This window comes from Procambarus clarkii, chromosome 86, assembly GCF_040958095.1.
Source record: "Procambarus clarkii isolate CNS0578487 chromosome 86, FALCON_Pclarkii_2.0, whole genome shotgun sequence".
Classification (NCBI taxonomy): domain Eukaryota; kingdom Metazoa; phylum Arthropoda; class Malacostraca; order Decapoda; family Cambaridae; genus Procambarus; species Procambarus clarkii.
In genome coordinates this window covers 13841745-13865909 of record NC_091235.1, presented here as the reverse complement: position 1 = coordinate 13865909, position 24165 = coordinate 13841745, and the positions used below count along the sequence as shown (strand labels likewise).

The 24165-nt window shown below is 44.0% G+C and overlaps 1 protein-coding gene across 1 annotated transcript in view; it reads right to left on the bottom strand.

Annotated features, from left to right (window-relative positions):
- The window catches only part of LOC123768628 (irregular chiasm C-roughest protein), a gene marked incomplete at its 5' end in the record, with an annotated part of 50825 nt that overhangs the window by 5155 nt on the left and 21505 nt on the right, over window positions 1–24165 (bottom strand). The window contains 5 exon segments of the mRNA XM_069317119.1: window positions 1–86; window positions 2146–2259; window positions 5085–5243; window positions 7003–7141; window positions 7557–7807. Coding sequence (XP_069173220.1) covers window positions 1–86; window positions 2146–2259; window positions 5085–5243; window positions 7003–7141; window positions 7557–7807 — 749 coding nt within the window.

Genomic DNA, 24165 nt, shown 5'->3' with positions numbered 1-24165 from the left:
CTTAAGGTCGGACTCGTTGGCCGTGGAGTTTTGGTCGTTCATCTGAAGCGCGACTGTCTTTTCAGGCAGGCCTCCCGTCTTGGCGTCTGGCAAGGACACAACATGAAATCAGTGAAATATTATCAAACAGCGTGAAAATACATTATTACAATCTACTTGATAAGGGTCCAGGACGGACCGAAACGTCGTCATCTTTTTATCTTTAGTGTGTGTGGTTTCGTCAACATGAAATTAGTGTTTTGGCCGTCCCTTGGTGATGATGACCGACTCTTGAATCGACGACAAATGTTAATTGATCACATAATCAGATATATCATGTTTTTTTTTTGTTGGGGGAAGCTTGCATCAGACGAGGAGCTTGCATCAGAGAGCATATTTGTCTAATTATGTATTATTGTACTGACTGTTAATAATTATAGTCAAGCTTAACCGCTGTCTAATGTAGATGAAATGGTAAATTGTAAACATGTATAAATCTATAAATATTTACGAATAAACTTTTCGAGTCATAATCAGGTTAGATTTAGAATTTCAATCGTCGGCTTTTATGTTTGGGGGAGAGAAGGTTTATTGTTTTTTATGGTGGAATTCAACGAGTCGAGCCCAGTGTCCCTATTCTCAGCTTGTTGGCTGTCTCGTCCTATGAGCATACAAAAAACATGAAAATGTGATTTTTGTTTAAATTTCATTCATATATTGATCTTTGTGTGATTCGTTCACAAATGAGAACCTCCCGTTATCTCGGAAATAGTTTCTTCAACGACTGAAGCTTAACTAAGGCAACCCATATAGCCAATGTTAATATATTAGCCATTCTGGGAAGGAGAGTGTGTGTTAGGTTAGATGTTTATCTTCCATTGGGAACATTTGCTTTTCCAGTACTTGCGCAACCTGTTTTCTCAACCCGTTCTCGACTCAAGTCCATTACATCCAGCGGTCAACCCCACAGACGCATTCATAAATTTTAACATGCTGTTTATTCAAAACGGGAATTTATCCAAATATAAATTAGTATCATAATATATTAGCATATTGTTCATATACAGGCATAGGTAGGGCTAGGTTAGGTGTTTAGGTTTTGGTGGCGATTATTTGTATTTGTAGTACGTGGGTGAAGCATTTACAGTGTTGTGATTCGAACAAAATTCGTCAGTGAAGCACTTGTTCCGGAAGTGTTCGAACGTCAACAGTTGTGAGTCGCGTGTAAACGGTTTTTCATTCATACACAGGGGGTTTGGCGGGTGCATGGAATCACTTTTGGATCTTTGTTTGGAGGACGGGCTGGGCCTTTAGAGAAGTGAGCTTCGAACACATGAAGTGATCAAAACATTGTTCGAGAAAAGTTCGAACGTAATCGGTTGAGTCATGCTCAAAGTGCCGCTATTTTACGAGCATTTGACTAGTTTTCAGGGTGTGCTGAGGACAGGCTGAGGACATGCTGAGGACGGCCTGCATGACTCTTCACGCTCGGGAATGAAAATAACAACGTAAAGGTTAATTTGCAATAAATCACCCTCAACCAGCTGTCCTTTATACGAAGGGCGCCACAAACACGTCACACTAACACAGCTTCACCCTAGTATAGCTTCATCCTAGCACAGCTATATCTTCAACCTTAGTACAGCTTCACCTTAGTACAGCGTCACTATTACCGCTGCAACATTGTCATCTTCTCTTAATCAGGATGGAAGACAAAAACATATTTTTTTTCGAAAACAAATCATAAAACTTCCCAATTTGTATAATAATTAAAAATCATATTGTCTTATTAGAACTTCAGGATGATTTATTGGGGGAGAAAGCGGCAGTAATCCGAGGCAATGTCCTGTGGGAGTATTAAGACACTCGTACCTCATGCTTGACCAGGCATAAAAGAAAATTAAAAACAACTCTCTCAAAGGCTGGTCTGAAAATATAATCACACCCAGATAATTTACTTCCGGTTATGAAAGAGTAGTCAACCTGACCGTCAATGGGTCGCCCTGAGAATTACAATTTTACTGTACTATAAAATACAAGTTAAATGAAACTACGTATGTGTTATATTACTTTCCGTTCACTTGGACATTCTGGGAATTGTGGCCAGATATATTCAGCATGAAATCGTTCCTTCTTGGCTGGAGGCAGAAGAGCTCCAGGACTCACCTTTATGCTTGGCAGCGGCTCTCTTGGCACACATGATGACTGCCAGTGCCACGACCAACACGAAGACGATGCCTCCCGTCACGCCACACAGGATCAACAGCAACGGCAGCGTCTCTGACAAAGTGAAGATGAATTGTTAGTAGTGGAATAAGTCATTGAAGAGAACAGGTACAGTGGTCAAGTGACAGTAAGGGGGAGAGAGAGAGAGGGAGGTGGTAGAGAGGGAAATGGGAGAGAAAGAGGAGGGTATTAACAGTGTATTAACTAGCTTTGAGGTGATGGAATGGGGAGTCAGGGTGTAGTTAACTTTTGCTACTGAAGAATAAACATAATTTAACTATAGTGATGGAGAGGAGACAGGAAAGCGTTGCTTAGAGTGGCAGTTGGCTTACCTGATTTAATAATGTATTTTAGAGGCAATATACACGTGATTGGTGTTCCTTTGTTATAAAGTGTGTGTGTGTGTGTGTGTGTGTGTGTGTGTGTGTGTGTGTGTGTGTGTGTGTGTGTGTGTGTGTGTACTTACCCAAGTTCTCTTGTAGAGTTGATCATACATGTGTGTTTGACCATATGTACGTGTATGTGTGCATTTTAGTGTGTAATTATGTAGTTTCTCAGAGAACAGGTAATTACAGGTTTCAGCACATTATTTTCTAAATAAAAACTAATAGTAAATATATGTATAGAAACAACTTCAAATTACCCGTACCCCCTCGCCCAGATTTACAGCTTTCATGGATCAACCTATGACAAAATAGATTTTCAACCTTCCATTTGACTTTGACAAAGTGTATACCCTATGTTAGACTATCTTTGACAAAGTGTATACCCTATGTTAGACTATCTTTGACAAAGTGTATACCCTATGTTAGACTACCTTCGACAAAGTGTATACCCTATGTTAGACTATCTTTGACAAAGTGTATACCCTATGTTAGACTATCTTTGACAAAGTGTATACCCTATGTTAGACTACCTTCGACAAAGTGTATACCCTATGTTAGACTATCTTTGACAAAGTGTATACCCTATGTTAGACTATCTTTGACAAAGTGTATACCCTATGTTAGACTATCTTTGACAAAGTGTATACCCTATGTTAGACTATCTTTGACAAAGTGTATACCCTATGTTAGGCTATCTTTGACAAAGTGTATACCCTATGTTAGACTATCTTTGACAAAGTGTATACCCTATGTTAGACTATCTTTGACAAAGTGTATACCCTATGTTAGACTATCTTTGACAAAGTGTATACCCTATGTTAGACTACCTTCGACAAAATACACAGAATATACATCTGAGTTTTGTGTTCTAGAGATCATTTACCTGTACATGCTGACAAGTTCAGTGCATCCTCAATTTACATTTTGACAAGAATTACTTTGTTTTTAACAGTCCCTCTCAATCGTCACCCGGTTTACACTCTAGAAAGGCTTACACTCTCCCAAGGTTTGCACTTGCCTAGGAACGCACTCTCTCCTGGCGCACACAAGACCAAAGCCCCAAGGGATCCACTGCTAACAAAGTTTATGTCCAGGGATGACCGAGGTAACGACTCCCTGGATTACATTTATGTCGAAATACATTTATGTCGAACATAATCATTGAAAATCCTCAGAAGACTGGAACTCATTGTTAAAATTCGGTTCACTGTATATAATTTAATTACGGTGTCAGTAATATTAGCTGTATAAATCACGTTTTTGTGATTATTGTTATATATATATATATATGATGTTTTAGTTAAGCCAAGCAATGACAAGAGCGGCTTTTACAACGATGACAGATATATACCTCGTACATAAGACCTGTTTTTTAAGAATGAAGTACCGCTCTAGAGCTATTACTACTGTTGAACTTAATCATTACTTTCGCACTTAAGTGCATTTTACCATTACTTTCGCACTTAAGTGCACAACGCAACAGACAGAATCTCCATCTCCCCACCAGGTGACATGGGAGAGACCAAGTTGTGAGCACGTGGATGGCCCGTAAGAATAGCGTCGAGGCGAGCTTAATAATCAACTTCAAAATGAAGTACGACGAGAAACATGACAAATGAAAGTCACTGCATTACCTAACCAGGAGCTGGACTTTGGGGAGCCTAGGGAGCTATCGGGCGGCTCTGCAAGCCCATTTAGGAGAGTACCTCTTGGTAAGGGCATGCACATTTGACAAAAGCATTGTAAAAATCTTGTACATTATTTAGCGAATGATTGTGGTCCATTAGACAACTTAGAGCCTTGGCATTTGAATGTGTCAGTCTCAGTGATTGGCACCTTTCGTGTGTCCGCTCATACAAATGTAAGCGCACAAAAAGTACCAAACACAAGACTGACGTAGTATAATGCCAAGGTCCTGAGACATGTAATGAACCACAAACATTAGCTAAATATAAAGGTGGATATTTAGAATGCGCATGTTAAATGGAATCTCTACATCGACAATTTACTACAAATCGGAGAGAAAGAAGAAGAAAGATAACCGGAGCAAAGAAGCACAAAAGAAACTAAGATTGGAGGTGATAGACCTCAAGTAAATACACTCGCATCTTCCCGTCCCCCAATGGGGCCTTACGAAGACCAGCCAGCACTGCAAAGAAGATTAGCGATCAGTTTGGTCCCTCAGGGCCAACTGTCGCTTCCATTATACTCGGCCCATTTCTGATACTTTTTATCCTCTACTAGCCATTTACTATTTTACACCTATGTCTTTTTCCATAACCTTCTTACGTTTTCATCTCTCTAAACTCTTCTCCAACTTCTGATACTTCTCTCATATCTTGGAAAGTCCCACCTGTGGAACGTCTTCACTTCCATTTTCATAAGCACACACTCACCACACAAACATACATACACAAGCACATACACACACAGACGCACATGCACATACCAACCGCCATGCGAAAAATAAATAATATACATATATTTACTTACTTTTCTTGTTAAGGATAATTTCGAAGACATCTGAGCCAAAGGAATTGTTGACCGAACAGTTGTAGGCTCCGAAGTCCTTGAGCTGCGCGTTGCGGATGACCAGGGAGTGACGGAGCCCCTGGCTGGTGACGTCCTCAGTCACCTCGTAACGTCCCTCTTCTGTTGGGGTCAGAGACAGGAGACATGAGCTAGGTGGTAGGGGTCAGACATATCATATGGGGGTCAAGGACAGATTGCAGGAGGTCGGGAACAAGAAGCCTGAGGCAGCTGATCTCTTATAAGTAGGTGTGGCAGGCTCTGCTATACTTATTACAAGAGAAACAAGTTTAAGGATTTTTGTATTTCTGTTTCAGCGTGCTTAAGAGAGTATAAGTATGAGGTGACTAGTGTCTGAGAACCAAGTGTGCTGCTGACTGCTTCTTTGAAATAAACATAATTATTCCGATTCTAAGAACAGGAAAATCGAGGTGATATGTTGCTAGAAAAGATTTATAATATATTTAGATTTTGTTATTCAGAGCAGATGTGAGGCTGGTGAGAATGAGACTGCCTGTCTGTTTATGAGGTGGGAGAAATGAGAGTCTGGTTTGCGAAAACCATTCGAGCAGTACGGGGAACGAACCGGCGTCATAGGTCACCCTCAGGCGTGCGCCTCAATCCATTGGGCCATGATATCATATCGTGGTCCAGTGGGTTAAGGCGCGCATCTGGAGCGACCCACGACGCTCGTTCCATCCCCGTCCTCCTACAATGATTTTGGTAAAGATATATCACGCTATTGTGATTTCCTTGTGTGTGAGTCTGCTTTGTTTTTGTGGAATGGGAGGAATTTTTACTGTTACTCTTTTGTTGTTTTGTTATTTTATTTTGATAGTTTCAAGACACACGCAGGCCAGCCTGAGGCGAGGCTTCCCTGCTCTCTGTGACGACATGAAACAATCTGTGTCTGTGAGGTGGAAGAAATCATATGTTTATTTGTGAGGCGGTAGAATTTAGTTTGTGAGACGAAAGAAATGAGGGAGCCTGTGTCCTTAAGGAAAATGTAGGGTAATAATCTGTTATTGTGAAGTGGCGGAGAAGGCAACCTTTCATGTAAGGTGGAGACAGCTCCTTTAAGGCTCTAGGAATGATGCATTTTGTGTCTTCGAGATGGGAAGAATGAATCACCAGGAGAGAGAGCATAACAGGGAAGAATAGTATGGGGTACTCAGTTTGACAGGTAGAACTCAGTGTGGCGCAGTGTGACAGCACAGAAGTGTGAAAGTGGGAAACCGCTGCCATCAGCATTACGACCCCTTTGGTCGTATGCTATTGGTTGGTTGTCGTACCTGATTGGAACGGGTGTTAACCATGTCTTAGGCACCTTTAATGTAGAAAACACACACACACTAACCAGCCGTAGTCCACCCTGCTCTACTCTGGTGTTTGAACTGAGACGTTGGCCTACGATAAGGGCTCTTTGGTCCTGTGCCTATGATGTCAGAGGCCTAGTGGCCCTTTGACTGGCAGACGTCCAACTGTCTTCAGTTTAAGGGCTGACAGAGACACAGAGTGACAAGGAACACAATGTGACAGTGGGACACAGAGTGACAAGGAACACAATGTGACAGTGGGACACAGAGTGACAGGGAACACAATGTGACAGTGGGACACAGTGACAGGGAACACAATGTGACAGTGGGACACAGAGTGACAGGGAACATAATGTGAAGGGACGACACAGTATGATTCGGAAACACAAAGGGACAGGAGACGCATGGAGGGACAGGGGGGGTAGAGAGTGTGACACGAGGAGAGTGCAACAGGAGTGCAAATATAACAGGTGAACGTAATATGGGCTCCAAGTCATTTGACAGGGGTGACAGTGTGAGGGGAGAGATTCAGCTGACAGAGAAATCAAGGTGACAGAAGGACTCACCGAGGTCGACATCGGCACCGTTGTGGCTCCAGGTGACAGTGACCGAGCGGGCGGAGGCTCCAGTAATGAGACACTCCACCAGCACCGTGTCTCCTTGTTTCCCCCACTGGATCCTCTCCGACTTCACCTGCGGCGGACCCTACAGGAGGAACACACAGCCAGGCATTGTCAGTCTTCTTCCTCATTAGTATTGGATTCGATATATTGATTAACTCTATCATCCGACTCATTAGGAACTAGCTAGTCTCCGCTCTATCTTTTTTGTCGCTGCTCAAACATAGTAGAAAGAACATTGAAAGCTGAAGCTCTGGTTATCAAAAATATTTGCAAACAGTTTTTTGTGCGAATTAAAGCAATGCAAAAAGCTCATGATACATATTTAATTGTTGTTATTTGAAAAATTCCTTCCAACAAATGAAAGTAATGAAGCAGCACAGAAAATATTACATAATGAATAATATTTGATATTCAGTGAATTATATTATTTATACAATAAAAATAAACAATATATAGACAATAGTCCCAAACATGTGAGGCAGGGAGCAGCACCATACCTTGAGGAACACCCCGACGGCGCCAGAGATCTCAGGGAAGCCTTCCACCTTGGCGATGCAGAGGTATGCGCCCACGGTAGCTTTGGTGACCTTGATGCGGAGGTCAGAGCCCTTCCCCGCCACTGTCTGTGATTGCTGGTTGATCCACACGATGGTCGGGTCTGGCATGGAGTCCACCTGGCACCTGAGGGTAACATTCTCACCCAGCTCGGCGTATTGGTCGCTCGGCGGCACGCGGAATGATGGTCCGTCTGCAGGAGAGATACAAAAAAATAGGTACGTGTCAGGCTAGATCGTGCGCATGCCACATTCACTGGTAACGATTTTGGTGCGTTACGCTTGTAACAAGTCTACATGCAACTGTATTGATGGTTCCAGTGTTGCTGCGATATAACTGTGCTACAGCAACGTCACTGTAAGTGCTACATTGTTCTAATAGCATTATAGATTGAAAACAAGTGTTAGTTTTAGTATCACAACACCTGCCAGGAAGCAGGAAGCAAAACAGGGAAAGATAGTAGCAATTTCTTCTTCAAAACTTAGTCATTAGAAGAAAGGATATGATCAGCTAATACAGTGCGACAGTATAGTGGTGAATATTACCTCTTGTAATGTGGCCTTTCGAAATAAATTAGTTAATTTATTTTTAATTAGTTATTAAATTAGTTAACCACAGAACCCTTGAGGTCACGAGAAATATACCATCGCCTTACGCAGTGAGTTTTACGTCTCAAAAGTCTTTTTGAGTCTCAAAAAGCACCTCGTCTGTCAGTCATGGGCAAGACAGAGAAGCAGTCGAATGGTAGAGATCAAAGGGGTCAAGACCCATACAGTGTTCCGTGCTTACTCCAAATCCCTGGACGTTGACGGGCGAGTACGGGCCCCGGTCCCAGGAGCTGGTCGAGCGAGGACGGGCCCCGTCCCTGGAGCTGGTCGAGCGAGGACGGGCCCCGTCCCTGGACGAGCGAGGACGGGCTCCGTCCCTGGAGCTGGACGAGCGAGGACGGGCCCCGTCCCTGGAGCTGGTCGAGCGAGGACGGGCCCCGTCCCTGGAGCTGGACGAGCGAGGACGGGCCCCGTCCCTGGAGCTGGACGAGCGAGGACGGGCCCCGTCCAACATTCAGAGAAATGACAGTGGTTGAGACATCACGTATGCAAGACCCGCGGTCATGCAATGTTGAGTAAGTGTTCATTTCGTCGTCCCGCCCCCTACCTCCAGCCACAGTCTGTTCTAACCCGCTTCTTCTCTAACACAACCTTCCCTCCCTTTCTCTCACTCCTTACTCCTCCTGTTCAGTTCCCCCTCCACGCCAATTCTAGTTTTCTTGCCCCCTCAACATCCCTCATAATATTTCCTTCCGCTCCTCCCAACACCTCCTCCTTATCTTCGTCCCTCTCTTCTTCCTCTTCTCCCTCTAAAGTCCAAGAAAAAAGAGCACGGCAACAAAAAGTCCGGCTAGTCTTCATCAGCGTCACACGGACACCACTAACTTGCAGGTTAATCTGACGGAGACACAGACAGGATGTCCCCTGCAGGGGGTTGGGTAGGGGTGGCCAAGCCTTCCCCCTCCGTCCACCCCCGTCACCAACACTACGTACAGAAAAGACAGCCAAAGAAAATGGGAGAGAGATGGACGGAAAGATGGTAGAAAAGTAGAAAGTCTGATTTATAGAGCGGGTAAATATAATACAAATAGAGATAGAGAGAAAAGAAGACAATGAAGCAATAGAAAGAGATACAGAAGGGCAACAAATGAGGGATATTGACGGCTGCTTCTCCAGCGTGCAAGATGGAGAGTGAGTAATGGTAAACTTTGAGTGCAAAAAAAAATCCCAAGTTTTTCCGAGGCTTCCACATCTACCAGCATCACATCTACTCAGCTCTATCATCTACATAGCATCACCTCTGCTCTCGGCTCTAACATCTGCCAAACACTTAGTGTTCTTAAGTTTTGCCATCATTTTTTCTTCCTTTATTACCAAGACGCTTTATTTAGCAAAGAGAGGCACATCTTATTTGCTGAGGCAAGCAGCGTCACCAAGTTGGCCCAAACTGTGCCCAATATTGCTCAACTTTCTTCCTTTTTTGTAATAAATCTTGGTTGCCCTGTACAGCTCCGAAATTAGGTAAATAGTTTACGGGGTGGTCGCAACTTAGTTTACGGGGTGGCCGCAACTTAGTTTACGGGGTGGCCGCAACTTAGTTTACGGGGTGGCCGCAACTTAGTTTACGGGGTGGCCGCAACTTAGCTTACAGGGTGGCCACAACTTAGCTTACGGGGTGGCCGCAACTTAGTTTACGGGGTGGCCGCAACTTAGCTTACAGGGTGGTCGCAACTTAGCTTACGGCGTGGCCACAACTTAGTTTGTGGGATGGATGGACCATAGGTGGCAGGCGTCGGGTGCAGGACCCGCCAAGGTTCGTCAGAAATACCTCACAAACATTCTAACGACTAACTAGAAATTCCAGCGTTAAAATGAACCACAAACTTGCAAACAAAGTAACTGACATTGATCGTAGTTACAACGGTTCATACACTCACACTGTTTATCGGGTCATGCGCTTCCCTAAATACAACATCACATTACAAAATATACAAACATAATACAACAAAAATGTGAATAAAAATAATGTGAATACAAAATACACTATGAAAGTACAAAATTCACTATGAAAAAAAATACACTATATGAACAAAGTACAGTAGGAAAATACAAAATACATTACTTAATACAAAATAAAACTATTGTGTTGGACAAGAGTTATCGTGCAGTGTTGCCTGCTGGCCTACAATTATTTATGTTTCTTAATGACGATTTGGCTCGTGTAGTTTGTTTATTATCGTACATCGTATGCTGGGCCGCCTCTGTCCACGAATTTATGTATGTATTTATTTTGCGGCCTTGGCTTATGTATATCACACACACACACACACCCACACCCACACCCACCCACCCACACCCACACACACACACACACACCCACACTGCAAAAAGAGCATTATCATACATATATACTCTTTTGCAAACTGTCTTAGACGGGTGGAATAGCTTAAGACCATCGGAAGCTTCAGTCAGACACAAAGGATTACAGTGAAGACGACACATTACGATCATAGTCTGTATTCTTACACACCTTCATGATGAATTTACGCTTCTTTATCCATACTCGGACACTCGATAATTCATACAGTTTTCCTGGAGTAAAGAGGAACTAATTCTAAACCTTCGTATCGACTGGCTAATCAGTTTTATTATTTTTATTCAATGCAAATTCAAGCATACAGAGATTTGTTCAACAACTCATTCTGAGAGTTTTTGTACTCATTCTTACACACACAATATTGTTTACTAATCTCTTGCAGACCTTTGTTTATACACTGAGTAATGGTAAACTTGGAGTGCAAACATTCATAACTTTTCCCGAGGCTTCCACATCTACCAGCATCTCATCTACTCAGCTCTATCATCTACACAGCAACACCTCTGCTCTCGGCTCATCCATGAATACTCACACGCTTCATTCACAATATTTACGAACTCACATACTCGTCAACTCTAACACTCTGCCCTTACGAGACCTTCAGACTGATTTTTAACAATTTCCACACACTCGTAAGCACATAACCCGCGTAAAGCGCACTCTCAGGCTTTTAAACTCAATAACATTCCCACAGGATGAGGGCGGCTGACAGTAGTGTGGAGGGATCCACCTCTCTGGGACGTGTGTACAGTCAGGACCCGTTCATATGATCGTTTCACACACATACACACAAAAACGTTCACACACACATACTACCTATACAATTCTCAGAGGAATTGACTTGATGAGGATAAACTGTTTAGCACGGGTGGTACACGAACAAGGGGACACAGGTGTAAACATAGTACCCAAATGAGCCACAGGGACACTAGAAGGAACTTTTTCAACGTGAGAGTAGTTAACAAATGAAATGCATTAAGTAGTGATGTGATAGAGGCTGACTCCATACACAGTTTCAAATGAAGATATGAGTTCAGTAGGCTTAAGAATCTGTACACCAGTTGATTGACAGTTGAGAGACGGGACCAAAGAGCCAAAGCTCAACCCCTGCAAGCACAACTAGGTGAGTACACTTACAAACGGCCGAAACAAAACAAAAAACACCTTAAACCCAAAACTCACCTCACACACAGCCCTAAACCTAGGTGTAAAACACTAAAATTTAAAAACTTTCATAATCAATGACCCAAAACTAGAAACAATTCTAAACCTCTATATAAATATTTTTTTCCTCTGCTGCTTTTGTCTCATTAATCATATTTTCTCACCCTTCTCCATCTATTACTCTCAAACTTTTTTTTTCGTCCCTGCTTTTCACTTTCTCCTTCTCCTCCTCTCCTTCCTCCTTCACTGACCTGCTAATTCCTATAATAATTTTGGTCCGCGTCACACAACCTCAAAATGCAAAATAATGTCACTGAGGAATTCAAGAGCCCAGATGATACATTTCCCGTTTCTTCACTCTGTGTGTGCATTAGGTGTGTCTACGGGGGTGAGCTATGAAGGACCAGCGCCGGGACCACCACCAGGTCAATACCCAATGAAGCACCAGCTCTCCTACCCCCTCCCTGGAGCTATACGTGTTGGTTGAAGCAAAATAAAGTGTGGAAGGCGTGAATATCCTGGTTGAGGCGGGAATCACGTTATAGGATGAATATAACACAACTTGCACAAAGTAATGTAGAGAAACACATAGCGTAATGTAAATTTAATTATAGATGTAGTCTCCAAGTAAAGACTTTATCGTATCTAAGAGAAACAAGAGGAAGCGTATAGAATTTGCAACCATTAAACACTACTAAACCATTTGTAGAGCCAAGGAATTTCTAGTATTGTATAACCATTTGCTAAATTGTACTTAAATATAAATTGTGAAGCACTAAATCCCACACATATACATGGCTGCAAACTAAAGGGTTTGTCTAACGTTGGTTGAAAATGGCACTTAAAATGATCCTTATTACAATTGTTGTTGTCAGTATATTCAGACGTTGGCCAGTGGGTGAATTTTTTGTAAAGTGTCTCGGCTGTTACAGTGTGTGTGTGTGTGTGTGTGTGTGTGTGTGTGTGTGTGTGTGTGTGTGTGTGTGTGTGTGTGTGCGCGCGCGCGCGCGCGGGCATGCGTCAATGTATTTTATATTTTTCGTGCGCACACACACACACACATATATATATATATATATATATATATATATATATATATATATATATATATATATATATATATATATATATATATATATATATATATATATATATTCAAGCAGATGACACTCCAGGTCCAAAGTATGTATGATTTAAGAAATAATTACATAATGAACTTAGAAAAATAAACAGCACTCAAAACTTTACGCTTACAGTTGGTCTTACGATTAAAAAATCATAAAACCTTCGAGTCAAAAACAGATGGCAGAGACCAATGACGTGTATTGTACACGATATCCCCCATATTGCCTTGGCTCGTACATGACGTTCATGGTGATCTGCAGCACACCATGGCAACTCACCATGGCAACTCACCATGGCAACTCGCCATGGCAATTCGCCATGGCAACTTACCATGGCAACTCACCATGGCAACACACCATGGCAACACATCATGGCAACACACCATGGCAACACTACTTTACTAAACGTTTGAATTCTTATGGTTTTATTAAATGAGACGTAAATAATAATATTTTGCTTTACTTAATAAATTGTTTGCTGCATCATTTGTTTTTAAAAAAGAGAAGGTGAATAATATAATTAACACTTAGCTATCTGCCATTCTTCAAGGGCATAATGCGGGTGAAACATTAGGTGCAGTACAGGACTGTCAGGATTTTGAGGCTGAATACGCGGAGGTTCTCTCTCTTCTGGTCACTGAGCTATGGCGAGGCTCCTATTGATGACGCTAAATAAGTCCAGTGTGTCTTACATGCCGACCCATGAAACACCCATGAAACACCTGTAGTGTAGACTATGTAAGCCATATTGGTCGACTTCCATCTTGTTGCAAATACATTGTCCCAATTCACACTTCCTAATATTGCCGAGTTTACTGGATTTGAATGTGTACCTTGTAAGTTTGATAATTGTAGACGAGTGCAAGTGCCCGTGCATGCAACCCTCTTGCACGACCATCAAGTATGTTCCCAACCCTTCCAAATACACTCAAACACACACACTCATACATACACACATATACACATCTAGACAAATTATCCCACTATTTATCATTTTAAACATTAAGTTAATTCAATTTCTTGGAACGCAATGTTTTTTGTTTGTTTGCGTATTTGTTTGCTTATTCTCTATTTTATATGAGTGATTGTGTTTCATTGTTTACCAAGCGGCACTTCTTGGATCCGGAAGTTCCTGGAATTATGGGAAAAAATAATATTTGTTCCCGTTTTTTGTTTATTAAATAATTTTTGCTCTCTTTCTTTTGGCTTTTCTCTGTTTTCACTGGCAGAGCTGACGCTTTTGATTTGCACTGGTCTCTCTGGCTCTGTTTTGTTCTCCCTTGCTCTGTTCTGTTCTCCATTGCTCTGTTCTGCCTTCTGTTATTGTGCACTGTTCTCTCTTGCTCTTCAATGCTAGCTCTTGTTCTACCCGGTCTTCTTCTGTTCTGCACTGCTCTGTCTACCTTTATTTTGCAGAATTCTCACAAGTTCTCTTCTCTCCTAGTCATTTCTCTCTGGCTGAATTCTTTTGACAGCTCTACTCTACCTGTGTACTTGACACCTCTGCTCTACCCGTGTCCTTGAAGTTCTACACGTGTCACTAGAGTCACCTGTCAGCCCCCCCGCGCTGCCAATAGTACCATGAACTCTTAGTTTGTAATCAGACGATTGTCTAACACATCATCGTGGTTAATGCTTTGGATGTGGTTCATGAAGAAAGCAGCAGCAGTGTTCGGGGATTGAATGTATAATGTCAAGCCTGTCAAAGCTAGCGTGACCCTATGCCCAACATCTAACCTGCCCCCAACCCAACACCTAGCCTGCCCCCAACCCAACACCTAGCCTGCCCCCAACCCAACACCTAGCCTCCCATCAAGCCCAACACCTATCCTGCCCCCAAGCCCAGCACCTAGCGTGCTCTCTCCCATTATTACCAATATTTATGATGTAACATTTTCAGAACTGACGACGCAAATATCTGTTCTGACAAGAGCGTGAGGGAGCGTCCTGTCAGTTAGTCTGGCAGTATGTCAGTCAGTCTCTGTCAGTCTCTCTGTCAGTAAGCGTCTGTCAGTCTGTCTGTCAGTCAGCCAGCCTCTGTCAGTGAGTCTCTCAGCCAGCCTTTGCATCATTTGGTCAAGATGAAGACTACCAATAACACACCGAACTCAAGCTTACGAGACACACCATGTTCAGAACGACCGAGAATAAAGCAAGAACTGTTATATATAATATTGCTTGAATAATAACAGTTTACCCTTCTGTCGATACTGTTACAACGACAACCACCACCACCACTACTAGTACCAATAATACTATTACTACTCCACTACTATAACTATAATTACTTATAAATTACTTCTACCACTGCTATGACTATTATTAATGCTATTATTACTACTATTCCTACTACTATTACTACAACTAGCACCACTGCTATAGTAATGACAAACTACTACTACTGCTGCTACTACTTCCATTATTGCTATTATTACTACTGCAACATCAACCATTAAAACTACTATTAAATATATATAGTTAAACCTGCTGCTAATAGAGCTGCTAATTGTACTACTACAACTGTTTCTACTAATATTAAACTACTGAAGTTACTACTCCTGAAGGTGCTGGTACAGCCATTACCACTAGTGGTGCCGTGTCCACGGTACCTGTAGAGGCACTGTGCCACGACCACACACCTGGCATCCGTTCTGAGCCACCAGCCATAAACAAGTGAGCATCGACCAGCCCCAACACGCGTCTGCAGGTACAGGCGAAGCAGGACTTAGGTCGATCTCGTTCGTTCGCTTGAACTCGGTAGCGAGGACAATCGCGTTTTCCGTTCTCTTGCCAAATTACTTCCACCATTTGGGTTGAAGGTGTTATTTACCGACATTAACGCACTCAGGTATTTAAGCTCGTGTGTTTATTTTTCAATATCTTTGATTTTCGCTCCATAGAATGATTGAGTTATGTCTGTAAAATTGAGTTGCCAGGTGCCATTCGCAGCTGAGATTAGTGTGACAGACACAGACACACAGTCAGGCGTGTGCCAGGGGCTGAACAGCACCTTAGGGGGTCTCTTTTTGCTGCTAATTTCATTGTATCGCTAGGAAATGTATATTATTATTATGGTAGGAGGTCTGGGGTAAGGCTCATTACCTGGCCTCCTTCCCGGCATTCTCCTTCTCTCCCGCTCCTTTTTTCATTCCTTCGTCTCTGTCCATTCTCACTTTATCTCTCTCTCTCTCTCTCTCTCTCTCTCTCTCTCTCTCTCTCTCTCTCTCTCTCTCTCTCTTCCTGCCTCTGTCTCTACCTACTCCTCCTCTCCCTCCCTACCCTCATCTCTGACATGTATTTTAATCCTCCGATTTCCCTAATCTTGTGCTTCTCAATTTCTTATCACCTTTTCTTAGCTGCCAATACATCTCTTCCTTTCCCCATTTTTCTCCTCCCTTAACTAGCTCTCCATCTTCTTCATGTTCATCCCTCCCACTGCCCTCCCGCCTCCCTCCCTCCTGCCCCTTCCATCCCACGACACAGACGAGCCCCCCCCCCAACCCCCCGGCCAAGCCACAACACGGCAAACAACCCCATCCATTACCCAGCTCGTGATGAAAGCAAAACAGGAAAGTGAAAATCACAGGTAACCGCCCCGGGGCGATCGCTCACCCCTCCCCCCACCCCAGCCACGCCTACCATCACCCCCCCAGCCACGCCTACCATCACCCCCCCCCCAGCCACGCCTACCATCACCCCCCCCAGCCACGAATACCATCACCCCCCCCCCCAGCCACGCCTACCATCACACCCCCCCCAGCCACGCCTACCATCACACCCCCCCCCCAGCCACGCCTACCATCACACACACCCCCAGCCACGCCTACCATCACACCCCCCCCAGCCACGCCTACCATCACCCCCCCCCAGTCACGCCTACCATCACCCCCCCCCCCAGCCACGCCTACCATCACCCCCCCCCCCCAGCCACGCCTACCATCACCGAGCTAGACACGCACAGCACCACCAGCACACCATCATTAACTACACCACCATCACCACCACAACCACCACCATCACCACCACCACCACCACCATCACCACGACCACCACCACCATCACCACCACCACCATCACCACCACCACCACCATCACCACCACCATCACCATCACCACCACCACCACCACCACCACCATCACCACCACAACCACCACCATCACCACCACCACCACCACCATCACCACGACCACCACCACCATCACCACCACCACCACCACCAACACCATCACCACCACCATCACCACCATCACCACCATCACCACCACCACCACCATCACCACCACCATCACCACCATCACCACCATCACCACCAAATATTCCTGTGATCCCCAGCTGGAGTGAGAAGTTATGGGGGACTGCGGGCGCGGCTTTGCTTCTACTGCCTCTGAGCCGGGCCTTAACTGTTGGGTTTTGTTATGCACTAACCTCTATGTGCTCTAGTATACTTTCTTGGAGTACGAGCATTAGCTCCTGGGCCCCACCTTTGATTCGCACGTCACTTATTGCCATAACTACCGATCCTATAGCTTCTTAAGAGTTGCATATTTCTTAATGAAGCTTTGCATGCAGTTAGCCTCGACTAACTTCCCTTCAAGATCATTCCACTTGCTCTTTACACTTACGCTGAAGAAGTGCTGCTTTACAACCCCGCGGCTCAGCTGGGTTGCTATTTCCACCCATGCCATCTTGTGCCCTTAATATCAATGTCTTCAAGAATCTTGTATGTTGCGATCATCTGTCTCGTGTCTTTTCCAGGGAGATGAGATCTAGTTCCCCTGAATCTTTCCTCACTGGCAACATTGTTATGAGGTCAAGCTCCTTCAGTTTTTCTTATTTTCCAACTTTCTCTGTTACGAGAAAAGTGTTGTAATAAGCTTGTTGAAAACCCTCTACATGGAAACCACTGTGCAGGGGCTGTATATTCCAGAACTTGTCACTCAGATGCAGTGTACAAAGCTTTAAAGTCTTCACTGTGAAGATTTCTGATTCCTAGATGCTTGGTAGCCGTTCATAAACCACTGATGGTGCTTTGTTATTGTGTTTCGTCTCCTGGAGGCGGGGCCTCGTAGCCTGGTGGATAGCGCGCAGGACTCGTAATTCTGTGGCGCGGGTTCGATTCCCGCACGAGGCAGAAACAAATGGGCAAAGTTTCTTTCACCCTGAATGCCCCTGTTACCTAGCACTAAATAGGTACCTGGATGTTAGTCAGCTGTCACGGGCTGCTTCCTGGGGGTGGAGGCCTGGTCGAGGACCGGGCCGCGGGGACACTAAAGCCCCGAAATCATCTCAAGATAACCTGTGACTTTATCCACTTGGAATTTCGTTAAGACATTCTCTGGCGGCTGTTTTTATAGAGTATTCTCGCAGCATCACCACTCTAAAGTCACAAAAATTAAACAAACACTCATCTGCCCGCATGCGTTTGTGTACACACTATGTGGCGCATATGTTGTGTGTGTACATATGTGGTTTGCACACACACATAGTGCACATATGTGTATACACGTGGTGTTTGTACGTTATGCACATGCATGGGGCACACGTGGTGTACACACGCGGTGTTGTTGTCAGGTGTTGTCAACTATCAGGTGTTGTCAACTGTCAGGTGTTGTCAACTGTCAGGTGTTGTCAACTGTCAGGTGTTGTCAACTGTCAGGTGTTGTCAACTGTCAGGTGTTGTCAATTGTCAGGTGTTGTCAATTGTCAGGTGTTGTCAATTGTCAGGTGGCTAATTCGTTTCCACGGTGTATTTAACTTGTCTCGTTTTCCATACTGTTTTTATCCCCCCCCCCCTACTTCTTTCACACACCGGAAGCCTGCTCCCCTTCACCTAAATTCTCTTTTCACTCTGTCTCTTCTCGCTTTATGATAATTTCTCTGTTGTAATTTTTGCTGTGTGAAGACACAAAGGCACTCGTGGTGGCCAGCTGCTGCTGACTGAGTCTTTATGCGCTCATTTTTGCTTTTTTTGCACTTAAACACTTTCCCGCTGAGAACCGTTCATCTTAGCACTTCCTTCCCGTCTCTCGTAGAGCGGTACTGCGCTTGCTTGAGTCTGCCTCAAGAACAGCTTATTCTCTGTGTTTACTGACCTATATGTTGTACAGACTCGTATGGCTTACTCCCTAACGCTTCTGATAATCTATTATATATTTCGCCAGGTTCTACTGGTACCTTACCTAAAATGGCGGCCATGGCGTCTAGGGCACCAACACCGTCCTGTTCTCCATATAACACAAGAGATACACAACCAACAAAGAGGGGAAATTAAGGAAATGACGACGTTTCGGTCCGTCCGTCACACGAAGCCGTCCGTCAGCTTCGGTCCGTCCGTCCGTCCGTCACACGAAGCCTCACACGTGTGCGTGTGTCCTCGCGAACTTGTGCTTACTGGAGGTTGAGCTTTAGCTCTTTACTCCCGCCTCTTGGGCCGTCAATCGACTGACGAACAAATTATCGAGACTTTTGGCCATCGTGTGTGTTTGAAGGTGTAAGACTTAAGAGACACTTCTCTGCTAACTACAAATACTAACCAAACCCAACGTTGCTTAACCTCGCTGATCGGAGGAAAAGCGGTGTTTCCATCGTGGTATGATGACCTAGGTTCATTACACGCCACGAAGAGATATAATGATCACAAATAATGTCAAATCATCACACACACTAAAAGGAAAACAAGATGAAGATATGATTGCTCAGCATCATATTACACTGTCGGGGGAATAATAAGATGCAAGTATGGCAACTTAGGCCCATCATACATCGCCGGGCGAATCGAAAACACATGAGATTGACCTCCCTGGCTGGCCATTATGTAAATGCAATGTCACCATTATCCACTGAAGCTCACATTTTTTTTTATCTCGATTTAAACTCGGCGAACTGTAGGCGGATCCTGGATATCAAATGAGAAGATTGTGTGGTGTTGGAGTGGGAGGAGGAACTGAGGTCTAGGAGGAAGAGGAGGAGGAGGAGGAAATCAAAGAAAGAAAGGGAAGAAGAAGAGGGATTAAGGGTGGGATAGTAAGAAAGGAAGGGTAGAAGACCAGAAGTGTGAGTATAATGGGAGAGATGGTTAACTAGAAGGAAAATTGATGGGGGGATAAGGGAGATTTCGTAGACCAAGAGGGTTGAAAGCTGAGAAAGGGGGAATCTGAGGAAGGGAAAAAGTACCAGGAAAGGGGAAGTACCAGGAAAACCTGGTACTTCCTTGGGGGTTGTCAAACGTTTTCTACCGTCGCAGAGCGTTAAGAAGGGATGGAAGACATGGTTAAATACCGTTTAAGAAGGGGGGTAGAAAACTCGGAAGTAGGTTAAGAAGGGGCTAGATGATTTGGTTAACAAGAGAATGGGGCCTTAGAAGTGAGTTAAGAAGAGGTGGAAGTAGGGAACCCCTTCGGTAGAAACTATCGAAGGGGTTAGAGATTTTGAAGAGGTGGCTAGTTAAAAGGTGTAGAAAACATGTATAGAGAAAATAGGAAAAGGAAAGGAGGGAGAGGTTAGAGGACTGAAGTATGGAGAACAAGAATCTTATGGAGAGGGAGAAGGGGAGGGGGAGGGGGGTAGACAGAGGAGGGGTAGGCTAGAAAGCTGGTTATGGGACGAGCAGTGTAGCAGCAGTTATTACTCGACACAACTATTGCTTAATTACAGTTGTTAGTTCATGAGGAGTGATTTATTCGGGAAAGCTGTACTGTCTGACAGTACACCTTCTTTCTCCAAGACAGCTGCAAGACAAGCGACAGCTATTTTGCCATATATCTGCTTTTCTGTCCATAAAAAACTATTGTAAAAATTGTCCTGTATATCTTAGCTAAAGGTTTCAATGACAGCTGTGTTGCTAATGATAACTGTTTTTGCAATGATAGTCATTTTGTCCTATGATACCTGATTTGACTTTTATAAACATTGTATTCGTGACAAATGATTTACCATTGCAGTTTGCGTATTTCCTCATCATACTGGAGGAAAGAAGCAAACATAATAAAAGACCTACAGGATTCTAAGGGGAATTGAACCAAATAGAGAAGCAATGTTCAGTGAGAAGCAGTAGAGTGAGGAACTTAACTGGAAGCTGTAGACACATATCAATCACAGAGACGTCAGAGGAGATTTCTTTTTCAGTGTGTCACAAATGGAATGTATTTATATGAGGAAGTTTTTTGGGGGGGATGATTTGACACTCAGTTATATATGTAATTAAGAAAAGCAAACTAGTTAAAGTCAGTCCATTGGAATACTTATGTTCGAAATATTGTTTAGTATTAGTCGCCTGATACTGCAGATATATGTAAGTATACACACACACACACACACACACACACACACACACACACACAATAACGACGCGAGTCAACATTCCTTTATCCACGAGAACGCTGTCCAAACACCAGACGCGATGACCAGACGGAAAGGGTAGAAAGTTAACAAACACACAAAATAATCCTACCTTTAACAAACACAAAGAATAAACACGGGAGACGCGCCCCCGTCGCCAGCCCCACACGCTTGTAATAGCATCCAAGCAACACTGTAACAGAGACAGACTCCAAGCGACAGTGATACAGTCAATTTTGTAGTGAACAGACGCGAGTTCCAGGCAACAGAGACCGGTTCCAGGTAACAGTATAACAAACAGGTTCCAGGTAACAGTATAACAAACAGGTTCCAGGTAACAGAATAACAGACAAGCTTCAAGTAACAGTATAATATTTATACATAAGCCATAAAACTGACGATAATAGGCCGAAGCAGGAGAATATTATCCATAAAATGGTATAATTGGCGATTGGTCGTCATGCTACGGTATAATTACCTGTTGTCAGGCTCTGAGGTGATTTAAATAGTTATTCAATATCATGCAGTGGCTTGGTGTGTTATTATGTGTCATGCAGTGGCTTGGTGTGTTATCATGTGTCATGCAGTGACTTGGTGTGTTATCATGTGTCATGCAGTGGCTTGGTGTGTTATCATGTGTCATGCAGTGGCTTGGTGTGTTATCATGTGTCATGCAGTGGCTTGGTGTGTTATCATGTGTCATGCAGTGGCTTGGTGTGTTATCATGTGTCTTGCAGTGGCTTGGTGTGTTATCATGTGTCATGCAGTGGCTTGGTGTGTTATCATGTGTCATGCAGTGGCTTGGTGTGTTATCATGTGTCTTGCAGTGGCTTGGCGTGTTATCATGTGTCATGCAGTGGCTTGGTGTGTTATCATGTGTCATGCAGTGGCTTGGTGTGTTATCATGTGTCTTGCAGTGGCTTGGTGTGTTATCATGTGTCATGCAGTGGCTTGGTGTGTTATCATGTGTCATGCAGTGGCTTGGTGTGTTATCATGTGTCATGCAGTGGCTTGGTGTGTTATCATGTGTCATGCAGTGGCTTGGTGTGTTATCATGTGTCATGCAGTGGCTTGGTGTGTTATCATGTGTCTTGCAGTGGCTTGGTGTGTTATCATGTGTCATGCAGTGGCTTGGTGTGTTATCATGTGTCATGCAGTGGCTTGGTGTGTTATCATGTGTCATGCAGTGGCTTGGTGTGTTATCATGTGTCTTGCAGTGGCTTGGCGTGTTATCATGTGTCATGCAGTGGCTTGGTGTGTTATCATGTGTCATGCAGTGGCTTGGTGTGTTATCATGTGTCATGCAGTGGCTTGGTGTGTTATCATGTGTCTTGCAGTGGCTTGGTGTGTTATCATGTGTCATGCAGTGGCTTAATGTGTCATCATGTGTCATACAGTGGCTTAATGTGTCATCATGTGTCATACAGTGGCTTAATTGTGTCATCATGTGTCATGCAGTGACTTAATGTGTTATCATGTGTCATGCAGTGGCTTGGTGTGTTATCATGTGTCATGCAGTGGCTTAATGGGTCTTTAGGAGTCAAGAAGTTTATTGATGGGTCCTCATGAAATCAGTTTTTACCGAGGTTATCTTGAGGTTATCTTGAGATGATTTCGGGGCTTTAGTGTCCCCGCGGCCCGGTCCTCGACCAGGCGTCCACCCCCAGGAAGCAGCTCGTGACAGCTGACTAACACCCAGGTACCTATTTTACTGCTAGGTAACAGGGGCATAGGGTTGAAAGAAACTCTGCCCATTGTTTCTCACCGGCGCCCGGGATCGAACCCGGGACCACAGGATCACAAGTCCAGCGTGCTGTCCGCTCGGCCAACCGGCTCCCAAGTGCCGGTCGTATGAGTGCCCTCCCGACAGAGGGTACTCATGCGACAGAGAAAGGCAGCAACAGATAAAACACCTGGATGTATATACAGGTATATACATACCTGTATATACATACATGTATATAATAATAATAATAATAATAATAATAATTTTTATTTAGGCAAAGGTACATACATAAAGAGATTTTACAAAGTTTGTTGGCTTTATAGATAAGAGCTAGTGCATACAATGCCTAAAGCCACTATTACGCAAAGCGTTTCGGGCAGCATACATACAGGTAGTATACATACAGGTAGATATACATACAGTATACATACAGGTATACATACAGGTAGCATACATACATATACATACAGGTAGACAAACAGGTAGCGAAATACACACACCCACATCGAGGCAACAACAACAACAACAACAACAACATCATCTAGGTGAGTATGCATATTAAACAAAACTGGACAAAGAGGAATGAGCTACGAAGAGACGTAGCAGAAAATAAAGTTGATGCTACTGAACAGAAACGTTTGGGGAGACATGATTATAAGGCACTAAATTATCAGTGGAAGTGACAGTGTAGAAAACGATAGACTATTTAGTATAAATAGGCGAGTACACACACACACACACACGCGCGCGCGCACACACGCGCGCGCACAGAGTAGTTAATAATTTAGTATCATAGTTAATAAATTGAACGCATTAGGAAGTGATGTATTGGAGGAAGACTCCATACACAGTTTCAAGTGTAGATATGATAGAGCCCAATAGGCTCATCAACCAATACACCTGGTCGGCCGAGCCGGTCGGCCGAGCGGACAGCACACGGGATTTGTGATCCTGTGGTCCTGGGTTCGATCCCAGGCGCCGGCAAGAAACAATGGGCAGAGTTTCTTTCACCCTATGCCCCTGTTACCTAGCAGTAAAATAGGTACCTGGGTGTTAGTCAGCTGTCACGGGCTGCTTCCTGGGGGTGGAGGCCTGGCCGAGGACCGGGCCGCGAGGACACTAAAGCCCCGAAATCATCTCAACATAACCTCAAGATAACCTGTTGATTGACGGTTGAGAGGCGGGTCCATGGAGATAAAGCTCAACCTCCGCAAGCACAACTAGATGAGAACAACTCAGTGACTAGGTGAATACACACACACACAAAAACACAC